Raw genomic sequence first — 19563 nt, 5'->3', positions numbered from 1 at the left:
GATATAAAATTGACTTTTCTCTCTGGGAGCAGTAAAACATCTTTCAAGAGAAGAGGCAGGGCTCTGTCCAGAGTTGACCATAGGTAATTTTCAAGTGTAAGCAAACAATATCCTCCCCCCCAACTAATCACTGAAAAATAAAAGGTAGAAGGTAGAGTTGAATAGAATAGATAAAAGAGTTACCTTACAAACTCTGACTGAAACTTCTCCCATAATATATATATATAGTATGTGATGAGATATATAGCATGAAACATATATTTTTGACATGATGCAAAAGAAATGTATATATTTATCTACCTCGTTGCCCTAAGCTGGACACGTACCCCTTGAACAAAGATGAAGTGGAGCAGAACACTTAGAAGCCAAGGTGTTGTATGCAGCCCAAGCACCCAGCAATGAGATGCAGGGAAGGGGGGCAGTTATGGGGCGAGGAAAGCAGAAGTGGGGGTAGGTGGGAATGAGCAAGGAAAGGGGGAGGGCCCCTTTGCAAACTGGTGGGGCTGTGGGCTTCCCTCTGCCCTCGAGCGAAGATGCAGTGGCAAAAAAGCAGCAAAGAAAGCATGCATTTTTCCTCCTCCTCCTCTCATTTCTTCCTCTCATTTCCAAGCCAGACAGACTTGCAAGGAGCACTCACTTCTAATATACAGGTCCAGTGCCCTCTCCTCACATCACGGGCAGGCATTTTTTCAGGGCTTTACTTATCCCATGTGATGAAGTCCCTAACTTGGGACTATCAACTGGAGTGAAGGGAACACCTCTGGTGAGGCAAAGCATGGTCTTAATATTATCCTGTGGGGAGTTCAGAAGAAAAGGCTCCATGTGCTTAAAGTGATGTGTGCAAAGGGGGGGGGGGGGTCTGTGTGTAAAGGCAAATGTAAACATCACTCTCTGGTGATGGTTTCTAATGATTCTTAGATGGTCCGACTCTTAAGACAGTCCTTTGTTGCCAACAGTGGAGTGACAACACACGAAAGAAGCCATTCTGAACCAGTTTGGCAAAATCCCTTTCATTAGGAAAAGGTAGTACAATTTTATGTGCATATTTCCACACAAGCCTTTGAATTTACTCAAACTTTATTTCTTTTTCCAGTTGACTTATAATTACAGAAGGATGTTCATCATTTTTGTTCTAATGAAAAAATATCTCTTTCAGACAAGGCACAAATAACTTAGATTGAAATCTTACTGTAATTTAATTTTCTTGCTTAAAAAAAACTGCAATAATATAAAAACCTAATCTTAAGGAGCTAGAAACATTAACTACCAAATACTTTAGCAGACAGAACTATATAAATCAAATACTATGGTACACAACTCTAATTGTTCGAGAGCACATGAATCAATTCCCAGAATTAATACTTCAGAGACCCTTTAGTTTTGTTCAATCAACTGTCAATATTTTCTGTGGCATTTTTTTCCTTTAAAAATATGTAGATTACCCTGAATTTCTTTGAGAGCAAATGAAATTAATATTGGTAATTGCTCAGAATAGTGGGATGAAGAAGGAAGTACTTTAATAGCAATGTGACAATTGGCATAAATGCTGAAAAATTCTAGGCTAAGGAATACGTAACAACACATGGGTTTTTTTCAGGAGTTCTTCCTTGCTTTGGAATAGAAAAGGAAAATAGGGTGCTAACATGTATTTTGTCAGTGCTGCAAAATACATAAAGCTATATTGGCAACTTTGTTATGCTCATATTTTAGGCAATGAATCACTTATTTACAAAACTCCGTTTCCTGTGTTTATGTGTGTATATATATGGCACTACCATAAGGTAATGCATAGTGCACCTGCAAATAAGAATTACGGTACATTTTCTGTAGGAGTGGAGCACAGCACACACAAGCTGGACTTAATTGCACCAGAGGTTTCTATTCCTGGTCATGTTCAATATGCAGCTTGCTTTTTCAGTAGTGGAAGTAGAAGCTATTGGTGAGAAAACTTCAATGGAATCTACATGAGCCCAAATCCAAACTGCTACATGGATTCACGTGCTCTGAAGATTTGTAACATCACCAAATCAACTATGAAGGCTGGAGACCAGAGCACAGTCATCAGAAAGATGAGGGATCTGTACACCAGTTCTTCATACAAGGATGGGAGTACTTTGCACACGTGATGCCACTTTGGATCCAAGGGAGAGGACTGATGAGCACGTATGAAAAGTCAAAGCAAATCAGGAGACAAAACTCCATGTGCTTATAATGGTCACTTATGTTTACCATTTTGGTCACTAACAATGCTGGCATTCCCAATATTCCTGATTGTTTTATAGACTATATGAGATTTCCCATTGCATCCTGGGATATCTGGAGGATACACATCCCAGGATGCAATGAGAAACCTATTATATCTTAACTGCAAGATTTAATGGCAAAAAACAACCCGACAATATAAGCATAATAATGGGTGTGAAGAAAGCAGAAGAACACATTCATGTGGACATTGTACATCCACAATCAAAATGATAGAATTTATAAATAATAGTTCAAAAACAGCACAAAATGAACATTTCAGGACATGTTATTTATGCCATTCAATGTATATGTATAAAATATGTGGATAAACCTCCAGAACTGTCAAAAGAATAAGAGAGCATCTTTCCGACTTGAAAAATGAAAAATTGGGTGCTCCTTTAAGTCAAACATTTCTTTTTGAAACATATTTTATATCAGATATGGTGGTGGGGGGGGGGGGGTGGATTCTGGAGAAAATACACAATCACAATGAATATACCCTTAAGAAAAGTGATATAATGGATTTTAAGATTAAAATCAGAAAAGCCTACAGGACTAAATGAAAATTTTAATTTACAATTGCTCATATAAAAATTATAGTGAAGCTATAATAGTAAACCGAGGTAGCATTTAAGATGACTGTATCAGATCTCTTTGTAACAAACTTCTGGTTCTTTTTTCTCTCTCCTGATTACCTGAGTCCATAGATATTCATGGATAATAATCTAGTGCTCTTTGCTTAATGGTCCATTTCTATGGAAAATATATTATACATCTCCAGAAATTTCTGTGCAAAGGTATGTATTATGTTTTGTAGAATAATGAAATATACATGTTTGAAGATAACATAACTAAATTTGTGTTGTCCTTGCTAATGTATTAATTTGAATTATATTTGTATTTTTGTGAAGTCACTGAGGAAGGCCAATGCTGCTAGTAGACAAAATATGTTGGGTTTTAAAAAAATAAATAAACCAAGTGACCATCATTTGCACATGGGGCTGATGAGAATCCAAGCCATAATGTTAAAGTTACTAAAATGGTGACAATATTCCATAGAAAAATCCATTCCAAAAGTGACCATGCTACCAAACTCCTTGTATTTCAAAAATATTTTGATGATAAAGGATATTGATCTATCTAAAAATAATTCATGTTTAAACACTAGTAAAAGTTAATGGTTAAATCTTTGGGAAGCGGAAAAGAAAGTCAACAAGCTAAAACTGCACTAAGTCTATATCCGAATACTCATTCTGTTATTTGTTTTAATTCCAAGAATGAAATTACACATTTGAGATACTTGCACACTTAAAAAGATACACTCAAAGCAAATATGAAACAGCTTCAAAACCCCTACATTGGATTCTCAATATTATGTTCTGTGCTACTCATGTATAGATCATGTAGTTTGACATATACTTGAGTATCTTGCTTCTACATACTATATCATACCTGCTTCTATTTGTTAAATGTCTGGCAATGAAAACCACAAGATGGAAGAATGGATTGTTTCACAAAATTTTGAAATTGGAAAGAAATCAACAAAACAAAACAAAAAACAATCTTTGGGAAAATCAATGGGGCATTTCCCATTTAATCCTGAGCAAATGTAAAGAATACTTTATACCTTTTAAATTTTGTCAATCTATAAATAAAAAACTAAGGAAAATAAAGCAACCTGCATTATATAGAAAATTATTTTAAAGGAACTGCTTCAAGAATGAGAAATCAACAATCCCTAATATTTTCTCTTACAGAAAAATCTGTTTTTAAACATAGATACTTTGCAGGATCCATGTTATTAACTTATTATATCCAATGTTTGCATACACAAAATACATAGAATTAAAAGCAGACACATAATCAACATGTTTTGATTCCTGACCAACATTATTGAAATTGACACAAACATAAATAAAATCGTTTTAAGGAGTAAGTACTATAGTGTTCTGGCAATTGTTTGCACCTGTTATTATATAAATCAACAGATCTGAATTTTGTGAACTGACTGCACAAACTAATTCAAAACATTATCAGATTACATAAATAAGAACAAACAAGCTCAAAAAATATACATAGTCTTTAAAAAAGGGTTGTGACTCATTCAGTGAACCTAAAATTGGGAGGGGGGAGGAACAACGTGATGTAAACTTTTAGAACAAGCCACAGTCTTTCAGATTATTCTTTATGATAACATCAGTTACAGCATCAAAGACAAACTGTACATTCTTGGTATCTGTAGCACATGTGAAGTGAGTATAAATTTCCTTTGTGTCCTTTCTTTTGTTCAGGTCCTCAAATTGACACTGGATATATGCAGCTGCCTCTTCATATGTATTTGATCCTAAAGGGAAAAGAGACACAAACTTAACATTCACAAATAAAATCTCAAACCCAGAATCATTTCTTTGCTACACTGTCCGTCCAGATTCATAAAATTTGCCAGAAGAGGACTGCCAATTGGATGGCATGGATTTTTACTGATATGATTTCAATGTGTTTTAACCTTAATACTGTATATGTATTTTAATGAAATTATGGTTACTAATGCACTCTGAAAGCAGACTAAATCTGAACTCTTCTTGGAAAGCTTGTGAAGGTATGACCCTTCATCACCCTGAATGTTTACTGGCCAGTTTTCAATTTTTGCCATGGCAAATAAGATTTAGAAATTACTTCCCAATCATTTTCCAGATGGAACAGCAGCACAGCAGATGTATAGCAAAAAAAGTAACGTCATAAAAGTGTATATCCTTTTCAAAGGATCTTCCTTGTCATACATTTACACCTCTTCTAACAGATTTTCCACCCACACATTCTACTAGGAAATGCTCTTCTTTGTGACTCATCCATTGTACAACCTCAAAATCTCTGCCATAAACGTTTATGTGTTGGAAGCAATTCTGAGACATGTTCTAGAGCAGTGGTTCCCAACCTTTGGTCCTCCAGTTGTTTTTAGACTTCCATTCCCAGAAATCCCAGCCAGCTTACCCTATTACAAATTGTGGGAGCTGAAGGCTCGTAAATAGGAACTAGCCAGATGTTCTAGCCTTGCCATTGCTTCGCGTAAATTGGAAATATGTTTTGCAACAGAGGCAACTTTTTGTTACATGAACTTCAAACTTTTCTTTCAAGAAAGCCTGCCTGCATTCCTGATTTTTTCACTTGGGAATCATTGAGTTAAATGGGAGATACATCTATAATCAATACACTAATATCTTTTTAAACATTAATAAGTAGTAAGTTGGTTCTTCAGAAGAAAATAATGGCAAGCCTGAAGCTTTTTAGGCACTGTACAGAAGTGAGTGTATAGCCCATGTCTTCAAGCTTATACTGAATGGATTTTTTTTACAAGCAACAGATCAGTCAAAAGCTTACATCAAAATCAAACTCCATTCACAAATAGATTATACACATATCATTAATCTGACAACAATACTACCAATTGATAGAGCACACTATCTTATGTATGATATCAGTGGAGCCCACATATGCTACAAAATGATTCCCTCTGAGATAGAAAACCATCCAAATCTTACCAGGGTCTTATTATAGTCTTATTAATAAATCTAACACCTTCCCGCCTCAGAGGTGTTAAAGGTGTTATCTCTCCTTGCCCTTCCAATTAAAAATATAAATACCTGGATATTCTGGATAACAAATAGTTAGAGGACTCCTTTTGACTTTTTCTTCAAAGAGATCCTTCTTATTTAAAAAGAGGATAATAGAGGTGTCCGTAAACCATTTATTGTTGCAAATGCTGTCAAATAATTTCATGCTTTCATGCATTCTATTCTGCAGTTGAAAGAGAAGATAATACATCAATTTAGTCTTTCCAAAAACACCAGTATGACCAATTCCCCTCCCCCCAAATCCATTTGTTTGAATGTTGACTATCAGGCCATTCTGCAAATTTTTAAATTTCTGAAGAAGGTAAATGCCCAAAATATTTTTGGATAATTATGTATTTTACATAATAATCTCCATTAACTCAGCTTCTCTCCCATTAATTTTACTGTTTAATGAACCAGTCCTCAATAATGTTAAATTGTGTTCACAATATGCCTTTTACCTATATTAGAATGTGCTGCATCTGATCAAATTAGTTTTCAGGGTCAATTTCAGAAATATTACATTTTCCAATTTATAAAATAAACACGTTATCATCTAACTAGGCTTGAAGATCATACCTCACTAACTCTTTGTGCCCAGTAATGATACATAACAGGTCATCATTTTAATTCAGTAAAGTTAAGACAATAACAAGGTGGTATGTGTGTGCACCTCCTGGAGCACAGGAGCAGTTTTGGGGTGTCTATACACCATAGACTATCACATAGATCCTTCCCATGCCAGCATCACACTTAAAAAAAATATGTAATGCTAACCTTGTAGAATGCTGTTATATGGCCTATGACAAACAAAATGACAAAGTACTACAGGAGTAGTATGCTATCACATAGACCTGAATCATGCTGATTGCTCACAACTAGAGTACAACATCCCAGTGATTTGAATGGTTTACTATAGTTTAGACTAGTGGTCTCCTGCAAAGGATTGTTACCTTGCTGTGGTGCTGGAGCTTGGGCACCTCAATGCTATGAGTGAAACTGTGATGGGACACCCGAAATGGGAAGGTCATGGCAGAGGTCAGACTAAATATGATCCCTGGGGAAAGTAATGGCAACCTACCCAAGTACTCTTGCCATGAAAACTAAACACATTAGTACAACCAGAGATATGTCGATATACCATCAGAAGATGGGACTCCCAGGTCGGAAGATGGTCAAAATGCAAATGGGGAGGAACAGAGGATAAGTTCAACTAGTCCCAGATGTGATGATGCAGTTAGCTCAAAGCTGAAAGGAAGACTAATGGCTGATGGCGCTTGAGGTGAACAACAAATCCGATGTTCTAAAGATCAACACACTATAGGAACCTGGAATGTAGAATCTATGAGCCAGGGGCAAATTGGACGTGATTACTGGTGAGATGTCAAGATTGAAGATAGACATTCTGGGGGTCAGTGAACTGAAATGGACTAGAATGGGCCACTTCACAACAGATGAACACCAGATCTACTATTGTGGACAAGAGGAACACCAAAGAACTAGAGTAGCATTCATAATTAATAATAAAGTCACTAATGCGGTGCTTGGATACAATAAAAAAAATGATAGAATGTTCTCAATTCAGGTTCAAGGTAAGCTGTTTAACATCACAATGATCCAAATATACACCCCAAACACAGCTGCTAAAGAAGCAGAAGTAGATCAGTTCTATGAAAATCTGCAGCACCTAGTGGATAATACACCAAAAAGAGACATGATTTTCATCATAGGAAACTGGAATGCTAAGGTGGGTAGTCAAATGAGAACTGGGATCACAGGCAAGCATGGTTTGGGACAACAAAATGAAGTGGGACGTAGGCTGATAGAATTTTGCCAGGAAAACTCACTATGCATACCACTATCTTCCAACAACCTAAAAGACAGCTTTATACATGGACTTCACCAGATAGTCAACACCGAAATCAGATTAACTACATCCTTTGCAGCCAAAGGTGGTGGACATCCATCCAGTCAGTGAAAACAGGACATGAAACTGACTGTAGTTCAGATCACGAATGTCTTATTGCACAATTTAGAATCAAACTAAAGAGATTAGGGAAAACACACTGACCAGTTAGATATGATCTCACAAATATTCCTAGGATATATGAAGAGGAGGTGAAGAAAAGATTTCAGGGACTAGATTTAATAAATAGAATCCCAGAAGAACTATGTTCAGGAGGCGGCAACAAAGTACATCCCAAAGAAAAAGAAAACCAAGAAGGCAAGATCGTTGACTCCTGAAACACTGGACGTAGCCCAAGAAAGAAGGAAAGCAAAAGGAAGCAGTGATAGGAGGAGATATGCCCAATTAAATGGATAATTTTAGAGATTAGCCAGAAGAAATAAGTAACTGTTTTTAAACAAGCATGGAAGTGGAAGAAGACAATAGAATAGAAAGGACAAGGCTGTGTGTGAGAGAGACTAGTGGTAGGATTTAAGCCGAAATGTCAACAAAACGCACCAAATTAATCTGTTGCTTAAATCAAGAATTTGTATCTGTAGTTGCATGTATTATGGTAAAAGGAGAACAAGAAATACACAAGTGAAGGATTTCCTTTTTAAGAGTTCTGACACAGACACTTCTGAAACAGAGAAGCATGTAGAGTGTTTTCACTATTGGTTGAGTATAGCTTATCTGGAATTCCAAAATCCCAAATACTCCAAAATCCAAAATTCCTCACACATGTCTTGAGATATTGACAACTTTGCTTTCTAACAGTTCAAGGTATACAACATAAAATGTGTGTATAAGAAGGTGTTTATAAAGCATAAATGAATTTTGTGTTTAGACCTGGATCCCCATCTCCATATTATTTCATTATGTATGTGCAATTATTCCAAAATCTTAAAAAATCCAACAGAAAAAATACAAAGTATTTTAAAGTACAAGGCATCAAAGGTTGACTATCCCTTATCCATAATGCTTGGTTTTATATTTTGGATTTAGGAATATAGTACAGTACTTGAATATACATAATAAGATGTCCTAGAGATGGTACCCAAGTCTAAACATGAAATTCATTTATGTTTCATATGGAACTTGAAGGCTATCTTGAAGGTCATGTATACAGAGGATTTTTAATAATTTTATGACTGCACAATGCTTGTGTACGCTGAACCATCAGCAAGCAATGTGTCACTATCTCAGTCACACATGTGGATGATTTTGGTGCCTTTTAGATGTTGAAATTCTGGGTATGGGACAATCAAGCTGTATTGAAAAATAGAGTCTATATGCATTAAAATAACATTTTAAACTACAAAGCATCGCTAGTAGCACAGAAAATATAATTCTGAAGCTATCAGCCTAAATTTAGTATGGTGCTGTCACAATAGGTTCCTTCCTTTCCTTCCATCTTATAGTCCACAGAGCTGCTGTCAAAACAGCTCCAAAGATTTGTGTCAAACTACTGGGGGTTGCTCCACATCTGCTTCCACTGATCTCACTTTACTACTCTTGGAGGTCCAGAATTGGAATGTGTCCACAAGGTACTGTCTAATAATGAATATGAAATACAAAGAGATTTATAGCACCTTTGAGACTAAGTGGAAGAGACTAACTGGGCTTATGCTACAAATTTCTTTCTCCCAGTTTAGTCTCAATGTGCTACAATATCCCTTTATATACTGATTCAGACTAACAGAAGTATATATTTAAATTCTATCATCATGATATACAAGTTAATCTATCAACATGCATTATTATCTATTTACGAAAGGATATTATTACCTCTTAAAAACTTAAAATACGCCTCTAGTGAACTGAAAGAATACACTCCTATAGTAAAAGTAGATTACAGACTAAGTTTTTAAGGTGTTCTACGCCTATCTGATGTTCACAATGTGGGTTTACTTGCCATTTCTTCATCTTCAGCAAGGACCAAGTCATAATCACTTAGTGCCACACAAAAAATTATGGCTGTGACTCCTTCAAAGCAGTGAATCCATTTTTTCCTTTCTGATCTTTGGCCCCCAACATCAAACATTCTGTAACAGAAAACTCAAAAATTAGCATTTTACTAAAAAAAGATTCTTCTGAAAACAAAACATTTCCTCTAATTAGGCCAACTATATAAAATGCAAAAGCTGTCAAACTTCAAGCAAATTAAAACAGTCTTTCAAACCATTTATTGTATTTGTGAAAGCAAAATTAAACTGTGTTACATTTAAAATTGCATGTTTTTATGCTCATTAACACGGATTATCCATGACTCTACACTGAGTACAGAGCTGCAGTAGGACATGTAATTTCCTACTAAGGTGGAAAAAACAGATTTTTGTTAAAATGGATACAGAAAATCAAAGGATGATTTGGACTGAGCTGATATCAATTCTCATGAAATATTATTCCTTTGAGCATTTTGGTATGAGAACCCTTATTGTTTGAGGTTAAATTCTGTTTTGCTCTAAATAACATTGCAAAATGGCATCAAAATATTGGGTGTCTGAAAATTTCCTTTACAATTTCAGTTTGATAACTATAAATTCTTATAACTTAAGTTGTAAAGATAATTTTGTACACCCTGTGTAAGGAAAGAAATGAGAATGAGGACAAAAGAAGAACTACAATTATTTCTGAAATTACCCTGTCCTCTAAAAAAAAAAAAAATCTCCAGTCAACTTCTGATAGATGTTTACCATATAATTGTGCTGGAGGACACAGATAGGTCTACAAAAACAATTTTCACTATGCAGCAACAGAGGTAGCATCAAATACAATAAACTGTGAATAATTAAATGCACGAATGCTTAACCCACAAATGACATGGGATGGCTGTATTAGAAATTACATATTGATAATATTATGATGTAATACACTATTATAATTGTATACTTATATTACATGCAATATTACTAATAATATTGCAATATAGTCGTATAGTACAATATAATAATATATAATGCTTATATAGTGCTTATATTGAGCTATACTAATAATATAATATATTGTATGTATATATAACTTGTAAGCCGCCTTGAGTTCCCTTCGGGGTGAGAAGGGTGGGATATTAATGTCAATAATAAATAAATAAATACTAAAATTTATTACAACCTTTGTCCTATAAGTGCGGTAGTCAAAATTTGGTATGTCTAATCAATTCTACATTTACCCTTTAAAACTATTAATATGTTCAAGCAGTACCATTTCATACACTCTTGGATCTCACTAATTATAATTTCAAGATTTTAAGTACTTTCCTTTTTTTCTGTAAGAAAGGTTAACCTCTGAGATACCTATAATCCAACGTATCCAACTAGAGAGCTCTGGAAAAGGACGTATTTATCTCTGATAGAACCTGGGACATGAATTCTGAATCACAGTAGCATCTACCACAGAAAACGTCAAAGATGCAATTATAACTGAAAGCCATGAATAAGAATATGATCAATTAAGGAACAATTTTGGAGGATAATAAACTTGGCTTCAGTAGTACAGAAAATTTCTGGGACAAGATTCTTCAAAATGATAAAAAGGAGATAACAAAAATTTATGACAAATTGTTAGGCTGGTCAACAGAAACGGAAGTGATAAAAAATTGTATGGTAAAGTGGGCCAAAAATATCGGCCGTTCAATAAATATGGATGAATGGGAAACAATGTGGAAGAAAAAATTAAAATACACCTATGGTTGGGACTTAAAGGAAAATTGGATGAAAATGTTCCACAGGTGGTACATTACATCAAAAATGTTAGGGAAAATGTATAAAGGGACTCAAAACACCTGCTGGAAATGTAGAAATCATATTGGATCGTACTTTCATGTATGGTGGACGTGTCCTGAAACAATTAAATATTGGAAAATGATACATATGGAATTTCAAAAAATATTTTAAAAAAGGTTTCTGATGAAACTAGAATATTATTTATTGGGACTGACAGATATTGAAACAAATTTGAACTCAAATGAAGATAAATTGTTCACTTATATAAATACGGCAGCAAGGCTTATATATGCGAAGCAATGGAAGTCACAAGGCATTCCAACAAAAGAACAATGGCAAGAAAAAATGGAAGAGATTCGAGACATGGATGAACTAACTTTTTTATTAAAAATACATAGAAGACAGCCAATAAAGAAGACAGACTGGACTCTATATAGAGAATATATGAACAATTAGAAAGGAATGACATTGGAAATTGAAGATTCAGATAGACAATAATAGTGCAACCAGGACCATAAAAATAAAAAATTAACAAACTAATAGTCCCGAGATGGAAGGATGGAAGATCAAATATTTTCTACCTTCCCCCTTATTCCCCCCCCCCCTTTTTTTTGGCCCTTTAGCCTTTTCCCTGTTCATTAACCTTATATGCTACCCTATTTACCTACTTTTCCGCTTATATTTCGCTTTTCTTTTTCTTTTTTACCCCAGATCTCATTGCCCCTCCCCCATTTTATGTAAAATGTCTTGTTTTTGGAAAACTTCAATAAAAATTATTTTTTAAAAAAGATTTTTTACTTCCATCAGTCTAACCTTGAATTCCCGAACTTCCACCATCAATTCTTTTTAACAGTTAAGTCCAAGTCCTCCATCAGGCTCATTAAATAATCTAATTTGTCATCAGTTGTCATTACCTTTTGAGACTCTCCAGCTGCATCCATGTTGATATATAGTCTGATTCCACAGTCCACAGTCTGCCTCCTTGTTCAGACGCAGCCTTGAAACTGTTGCTTTCAGTTGCAAGATTTAGGACTTTCTCTGCTTCCAAGTATTTTTGTAACTAGCTTTTAATTGCTAGTCTTTGCCTTGAGACCCTATCAGAGAGTCAGTCTTGCCTTTCATTCATGAGGATATAACCTCTCACAGGGAATTAAATAAATTCACAAAAATCTACAGAGATCGGATCAGATCCTTAACCGCACTGCATGCTCCACCCTCATCTGATATTACACCTAATGTGTTATTGTTGTCAAACCTGTAGACATTTTCTTTCATTATTTTAAATATTTATATCAAAAATATGGACACATTTCTGGTAGTTACTCACTTAAAGTGGAGATCTTTGAAAGTAAAATGAGTTTCTACTATTCCTGTAGTTTTTACTCTGGTCCGGAGAACATCCTGCTGCGTTGGGATATAGTTAGTGTGGGATATCCTGTCCAAGTCATTCAAGTAACTGAAAATATATAATTATTAATAGAATAAAATAAGGATAAAAGATAAAAAATATCAGTAAAACATTATATCTCTATCTCAGGGAATTTTAAAACAATCTGCATGCACAAGAAACACCAACTTCAGATTTGTTTGTTTTTTAAATGCAATACCTTTTAATAAAGTTAATAGCAAATTGTTTTCCATACACAATTGAATTTAGGAGTAGGTTGGAGAAGTGACTACATTTAAAGTGCACTCTACTGGGTTTACCCTCAGGCAAATACATACAGAGTTGCAATCCAATAAAACGAATCCTCTACACTTCTCTGGAAAGATGTTACACTGAACATGAGGGACTTGTTTCTGAATTAAAGTACTTCTACTGAAAGGCTGCAATCCTGTGCACCTTTAATTGGAAATAATTCCCTTTGAGAGCTGGCAGACTTATTCCTGAGAAAACATCAATAGGTACATTGCTGATATCAAGCATTATTCATATAAATATAAAGGTTAGTTTTATCACACTAATTACTAAAAGCAAATCAAAATTTCAAATAATGAATTTTGATTTACTAAATCATTCTTTTAAAACTATGCTTAATTCCACATACAAGTTTTAAATTGCTTTGTAAGATTTCTGAAAGACTGCACAACAAAAGAAAAGATTCATAGATAAAAAATATTATGACTTATTTTGTTGAAATTCATTAAAATGACTTTTCCCAATTCAAAATATTATGCTTATGTCTAATTTCAAACTGGCAGAGAAATCTTCTCCCATTATCTTCTATTTCAAACTTGTATAATTACAGGAACAAAATGAATTAGATCTATAGATGGTTTTTCTTACTTATAGATTTGATTTATAGACTCGGATAACAAAATTGTTTCATCTGTGACCTCTTCTGTACTTCTTCTTAATAGAAATGCAATATTGTCTTTTTTCGAGTGATAACGAATTAGAAGATTTGTTATCAATGCAGAGAGAAAACAGTATTTTAGACATATAAACAGAATGTAATCTGACCCACTCCTTTAGAACAAAAAAACCCCCAAATAATCAAGGAGAGCTCTAAATTAGGGTTTAGCAATTTCAGTGAATAAGAGGGCTTCTTGGACTGCCTACATATCACAAAAACACACAGGAGCCAAAAAATGGAGGAGGGAGAGAAACAACGCTTTCAGAGGCAGAGAAAAGGGGGAAGGGAAGAGGGGACAGGCTGTTGCGGAAGATCTCTCCAGCAGCGGCCTGTCTTTCCCTCTGCACTCTTATCTGTCTGGGGAGATGGCAGCTCACTGATTTCCCAGGCAGTGAAGAGGAGGAAGAGGAGGAGACAGCCCAAACCTGGAGATCTCTCCGGCAGCGGCCTGTCTTTCCCTCAGCACTCTTCTCCACCTGGGGAGACTGGAGCCAGCCGCTTTCCTAGGCAGTGAAGAGGAGGAAGAGGAGGAGACAGCCTGAACCTGGAGATCTCTACGGCCGCGGCCTGTCTTTCCCTCAGCACTCTTCTCCACCTGGGGAGACTGCAGCCAGCCGCTTTCCCAGGCAAAAAGGAGGAGGAAGAGGAGGGGACAGGCCGATGCCGGAGATCACTCAGGCAGCGGCCTCTCTTTCCCTCAGCACTCTTCTCAATCTGGGGAGATAGTGGCCTGCTGCTTTCCCAGGAGGGGGGAAGGAGAAGACACATGGCTGCATGTTTCTGCCTCGGCCCTCCTCTCAGTCCGCATGCTGAGAGAAGGGCTAAGGCAGACAGGGGCCAAACCTGAGTGACCTAGTGAGAGATAGAATCACAGTGTGTCACTGTCACTCTTCAATGTCTCTGATTCTGTAGCAGAGGAAATCCAGATAGGCAGAGCTAAGCTCCTTCTGTGTCCATCCAGTCTCACCTTTCTCAAATAGAACAGTTTAGCATGCATGTGCAAAGTCAAGTCCAGCCTGATTGTTGTTCTCCATTCATCAACCTGGTATTTGGTATCAGCATTTTGAAGCTGACTGAATTAGAGGACACTTTGTGGGCAATCAGCACTATGTTGCATTTCTTCCCGCACAGTAAGATGACATTAAATCATTTATTTATATGGCATAATCACTGTAAATAGTGCTTTACAAGCAGAAAACCAACCACAAAACTCATTTCTTGACCTCAAACTGACAATCTATACATAGATTATCACTGCCTGTTTCCTTCTAGCCCCTAGTTTTATTGACTGCTTCTTTTACCAAAAATGATCCCACATGACCATTACATACACTGGTGATCACAAAACATTACAAGTACATATGACATAAATAGAAGACTCCACATATTCCAAAATACCTAGTATATCATGACAGAGCAGGTGTAGGTGTAGTTTGATCTCAGCTGTATGTATCAAGGAATAATAGAATTATAAATTTGGAACAAAAGGGCCATCCAGTCCAAACTCCTACCATGCAGGAACACACAATCACTTCTCAATTGGTGTATCCCTTTTTCAGCAATGACATGAATTTGGCACCTGAAGTCTTACAATGACACGCGTAGTAAAAGGCATAATTCTTGTTTTATACTTACTATGCTGCTGAGTCATTAAGCTGATATTCTCTTGATCTGTTAAAACATGCTTTAACACCACTGTCTTTCCATAACCTTTTGATAACTCCAGCCAGTTCTGTCGTCATGAAGCCTTCCTCTGCTGCTCCAGCTAAAACAAAGAGTTGACGGGCATCATCCTGATAAAAGGAAAGAAAAACTTGTTAGAAATACCACTAACTTTATTTAGTGAGGGAGCAATTAAGTCATTCAAAGTTTTCAACTACCATAACGACAACAGGGTTTTTACAAGACTTCATTGCAAGTCATTGGAAAAATGCTGAGGGCATCAATGCCCTCCCGCTCCCCAAGGAAACTCTAAGAGCTATACTCTTCGTTTTGCAAAACACTGGAATTTGGCCGCAAATGTTTTGTGGTAGCCTTTTCGCCATATTTTAGAGTTTACTTTGACCATTTTAGGACCATTTTTAATTATAGAAAATGAAAGGAAATCATTTCCTATTTCACAAAAAGCTCTTTTAGGTGGCTCCCAGTGTGTGTTAGATGTACTTCCTATGCCTCTACAGAGCATATGGGGGTGAAAAAATTACTTTGAAAAATGCCATTTTTTTTATTTCAGGATGGATGGGGACTCAAAACATAATGGAAATTACTTCTGCATTATCTAAAAGTGATTTTCAGACATCTTGGGGATTTTTTAAATTCCTGGGCACTACAAAAATAGCCCTCAGGGATTACATGCAGCCCAAGGACTGGCCCTCTCCAATCCCTGATCTAGATGAACCAAATTACCATAATAAAATCTTAATGCCTATGTTACAATTAGGTTTTCTAAAACAATATTTTTATAATGTCACAAGTGCTAGAAAATTAGAATGATACTATTTAGGAAGTATTTACTTGCTTATTCTTGAGTCCCCTTCGGAGTAGAGAAAGGCGGGATAGAAATATTGCAAATAAACAGTCATAGACTTTGATCAATTTAAAACATGGTAAATTAAAAATTAAAAAACAATTAAACAGTACTGTGTGTGTTAGGTTAAAAATACAGTTAAAATACAATAAATACAATAAAATACATTTTAAAACACCCAATCCACCCAAATCAATTTTTCTTCTTGTGATGGCTAAACTATCATTTTATGAGAATTCTTAAAATAGCCCTATTTTGGAAACATTGTACAAACATTTCATCTGCTTTAGCTTTGGACGCTGGCATAAACTTATTACATTGGCAGATTTCCTACACATTTCTATGTTGAATTGAAGGTTTTGTATTTATTTGTTTAACATTCAGTCATTATAGAATGCTAAGATATGAAACTTCTCCTCTGGGAATCAATAGGGGTAGATGACAGTAAAAAACAAAATTAGTAACAGAGTTCATAAATTCTTTTAAGTCAGTTCCACAATTAAGTACAACATTTAAGTTAAGTAAAGAATTGTAATACTTACTGCCCTGGCAGAATCCCCAAAATCTATCTTCAACCTTCCCATTGCTCTAATTATAGCAATAATTGATTGAATTGTGTTACTGTAAACAACAGCTTTGTATTGTTTACATTCTTCTTCTGAGTAGCCAGCTTCATGGATAATTCTAACAAGAAAAAAAGATCTTTGACTCACATATCATCGGTTAACTTTATTAATTTAATACTTTCACTCTTTAACACAAACTTACTTCATTTGTTTGACAATTGTGCTCTTTCCTGATTCACCAGCTCCTAAGAAAAAACACAAGCATTCAAAACATTGTTAAATGAAAACTTACGGTTCGTTCCATGTTTGAAACTACATACATAGACTATATCTGAACTTTTCCCCATGAAACTTGGAGATTCTGCAAATTAAAGAGAAGTTCGTACTCATTTTTCTATAGAAAGCTGCTCATCACTACTGATCTTCTCCTGAAATCCAAGACAATGGGATATATTCCTATGCAGAAGAGACAGGTAATAGCAGATGTCAGGCTTGTGAGACCCCTCCCCTTTGTTTTTTGTTTTTTACTAGAAGCTTAAAGTCTGTAAAGTTGAGTCAGATATATATAGTTTCTGAGGTGGCAGGATAAATTACCTACTGAAACCCATAAGCTAGAAAAGTGGGATGACCAAAATACATCAATACAAATCTACTGAGGTGCCCCCTTCAAAAATGTGATGGATACACTTCATATGCTGATACAGATCAGGGATTCTAACAGCCTAATTTGGCCCGAAACAGAACTACTGTTTTAATAAGTGATAATGAAATATATTTGCTTAGTGTACCTTGGAAACATATCTGACTTGTTGGAGAGGGGCTTTGGGACTTTATTTGTTTGTATGTTTGTTTGTTCCATGTCAAAAGCATTGCACAAATAAGTATAAAACTGTAAAATAGAGGGCACACAAACGGCTAAATAATTTTTGACCAAAAACAGGCAACAGCAACTGCATTGTCTATAGCTTCCAGCAATTCTTCCTCTGTACATGAGGAAGGGCATTGTAGGCAAGCATACAGATGCTGAATTGTTCGTTCTGCTCTACAGTTGCACACAGTGGAGGATTCCTTTAGGTTTCACTACAGTTTTCACTGTTACCTAGAAACAAGTTCACATTTCTAGTTAGGTTTTTCCGCCTTCAGAATGACCAAAGATAACATATGGGCCTATTTAAAGGGAAGCAATGGTGAAATTCCTGAAAACCACGTATTTACTTCAACTCAGAATTTTCAATGAGAATTAAGTAGAATTCACTATGATATATTGATGTTTGTATGATTTGGATTGCAACAGAAGGTAATGTCCAAGTTTTCAAAGCTTGTGAAGGGGTCCATTGTCCAGGGAAGAAGCTTCTAAACAGAAATTTCTTCAAAACATTAATAGTTTACTTTTATGAAATTTTCTGGGTATTCTACTGTTTTAATAGCAAAAATGTACATAAGAATTTACTGAAAATTTTAACCAGGTTTCCCTCTCATCTCTTCCACAGAAAAAAGGAAAACATTTTGTGAGACAGCTAGACAGTCTTGTCACCAAACTATTGTGAACTCTTCCAAAAAACCTGGCAAGACAGAAACTATTTCATTCAAATTATGGACAGTGCATTTTAAAGCCTACACCTGTTTCTGTGGTTGATCAAAGTCAGTTAAACAGAATAATTTATGTTTCTGAAAGACGTCCAAAAGGAAGCTCTTGAAAAGAGAGGGAGTTCTTCGAAACAAATTATTAAATGGTTAGAATCCTTAAGTGTAATTAAATACATTGTTTTGCACACTGTATCAATTATGTTCCAATTTCCAAGAAATAGCCTTGTAAGTCTCTTGTAACATAAATGGGAGGAAGGAAGAGCAAGAATAAAAGTAAGATACCTGAAAGACAGCAAAAGATCAATGGTGTGGCCACATACTCTTTTCTTCCCCTCCCTTTATGTCATTTTGCTCCAACTGATATCCACCCAGGTAATAAAAAAGCAGAAGAAAATGATAACATAGCTGAAGAAAATGTAGAAACTATTTTCCAACATACACAACCTACTCAGAAGTTCACCTGTGGACTGAAACAAAATGGGAGTAACTTGACTGAAAACCTTTTGAAGTATCAATGGAATAGGTATACCCAGCCATTCATGTTCAATTCTCAGTCAGACTTTCCTTTTTCTGGATCCCATTATTTAACTCCACAGAAGTCCAAAAAATACAGGTTCCAGAGCAAAATCCAAATAACACATTAATGTGACACCTTCATTAGGGGCACCATCAAATGCAAATTGGATAACACAGACAATGAACACCCAAAACATAGAACTGCTATTATTGCAAGGGATCTGAGGTACCTCCAAAAGACTCAGAGAGCAGGAGAGAGACAGCTGAAGGAAGAAAAAGGAAGCTACTGTACACCTTCTGGAAGAACTGTGAGAACAAGAATGTAAAATACATGGAGTCAGCTTTGCTATCAGAAACAACCTGGTGAAACATCTGTCTAAAGCACTCATCAGCATTAACAAATGACTCTCTTCCCTCCAAATTATTGTTGTCAAAAACCAGCAGGCAACTATCATAAGTGCCTATGAACTAACACTATATGCTGACAA

At 35.7% G+C, this 19563-nt stretch overlaps 1 protein-coding gene across 1 annotated transcript in view; it reads right to left on the bottom strand.

The window, feature by feature from the left end:
* Positions 1 to 1059: 1059 nt before the first annotated feature.
* Positions 1060 to 19563, bottom strand: part of gnai1 (G protein subunit alpha i1) — a 29716-nt gene continuing 11212 nt past the window's right edge. The window contains exons 2-8 of the mRNA XM_003221527.4: positions 17175 to 17217; positions 16949 to 17090; positions 15515 to 15672; positions 12850 to 12978; positions 9716 to 9845; positions 5886 to 6039; positions 1060 to 4588 (exon numbers count right to left, since the gene is read on the bottom strand). Coding sequence (XP_003221575.1) covers positions 4398 to 4588; positions 5886 to 6039; positions 9716 to 9845; positions 12850 to 12978; positions 15515 to 15672; positions 16949 to 17090; positions 17175 to 17217 — 947 coding nt within the window. The 3' untranslated portion in view covers positions 1060 to 4397. The remainder of the gene's footprint in view (positions 4589 to 5885; positions 6040 to 9715; positions 9846 to 12849; positions 12979 to 15514; positions 15673 to 16948; positions 17091 to 17174; positions 17218 to 19563) is intronic.

The sequence above is a fragment of the Anolis carolinensis genome, chromosome 5 (genome assembly GCF_035594765.1).
Source record: "Anolis carolinensis isolate JA03-04 chromosome 5, rAnoCar3.1.pri, whole genome shotgun sequence".
Lineage (NCBI taxonomy): Eukaryota > Metazoa > Chordata > Lepidosauria > Squamata > Dactyloidae > Anolis > Anolis carolinensis.
This window is presented reverse-complemented; position numbering and strand designations above follow the sequence as displayed.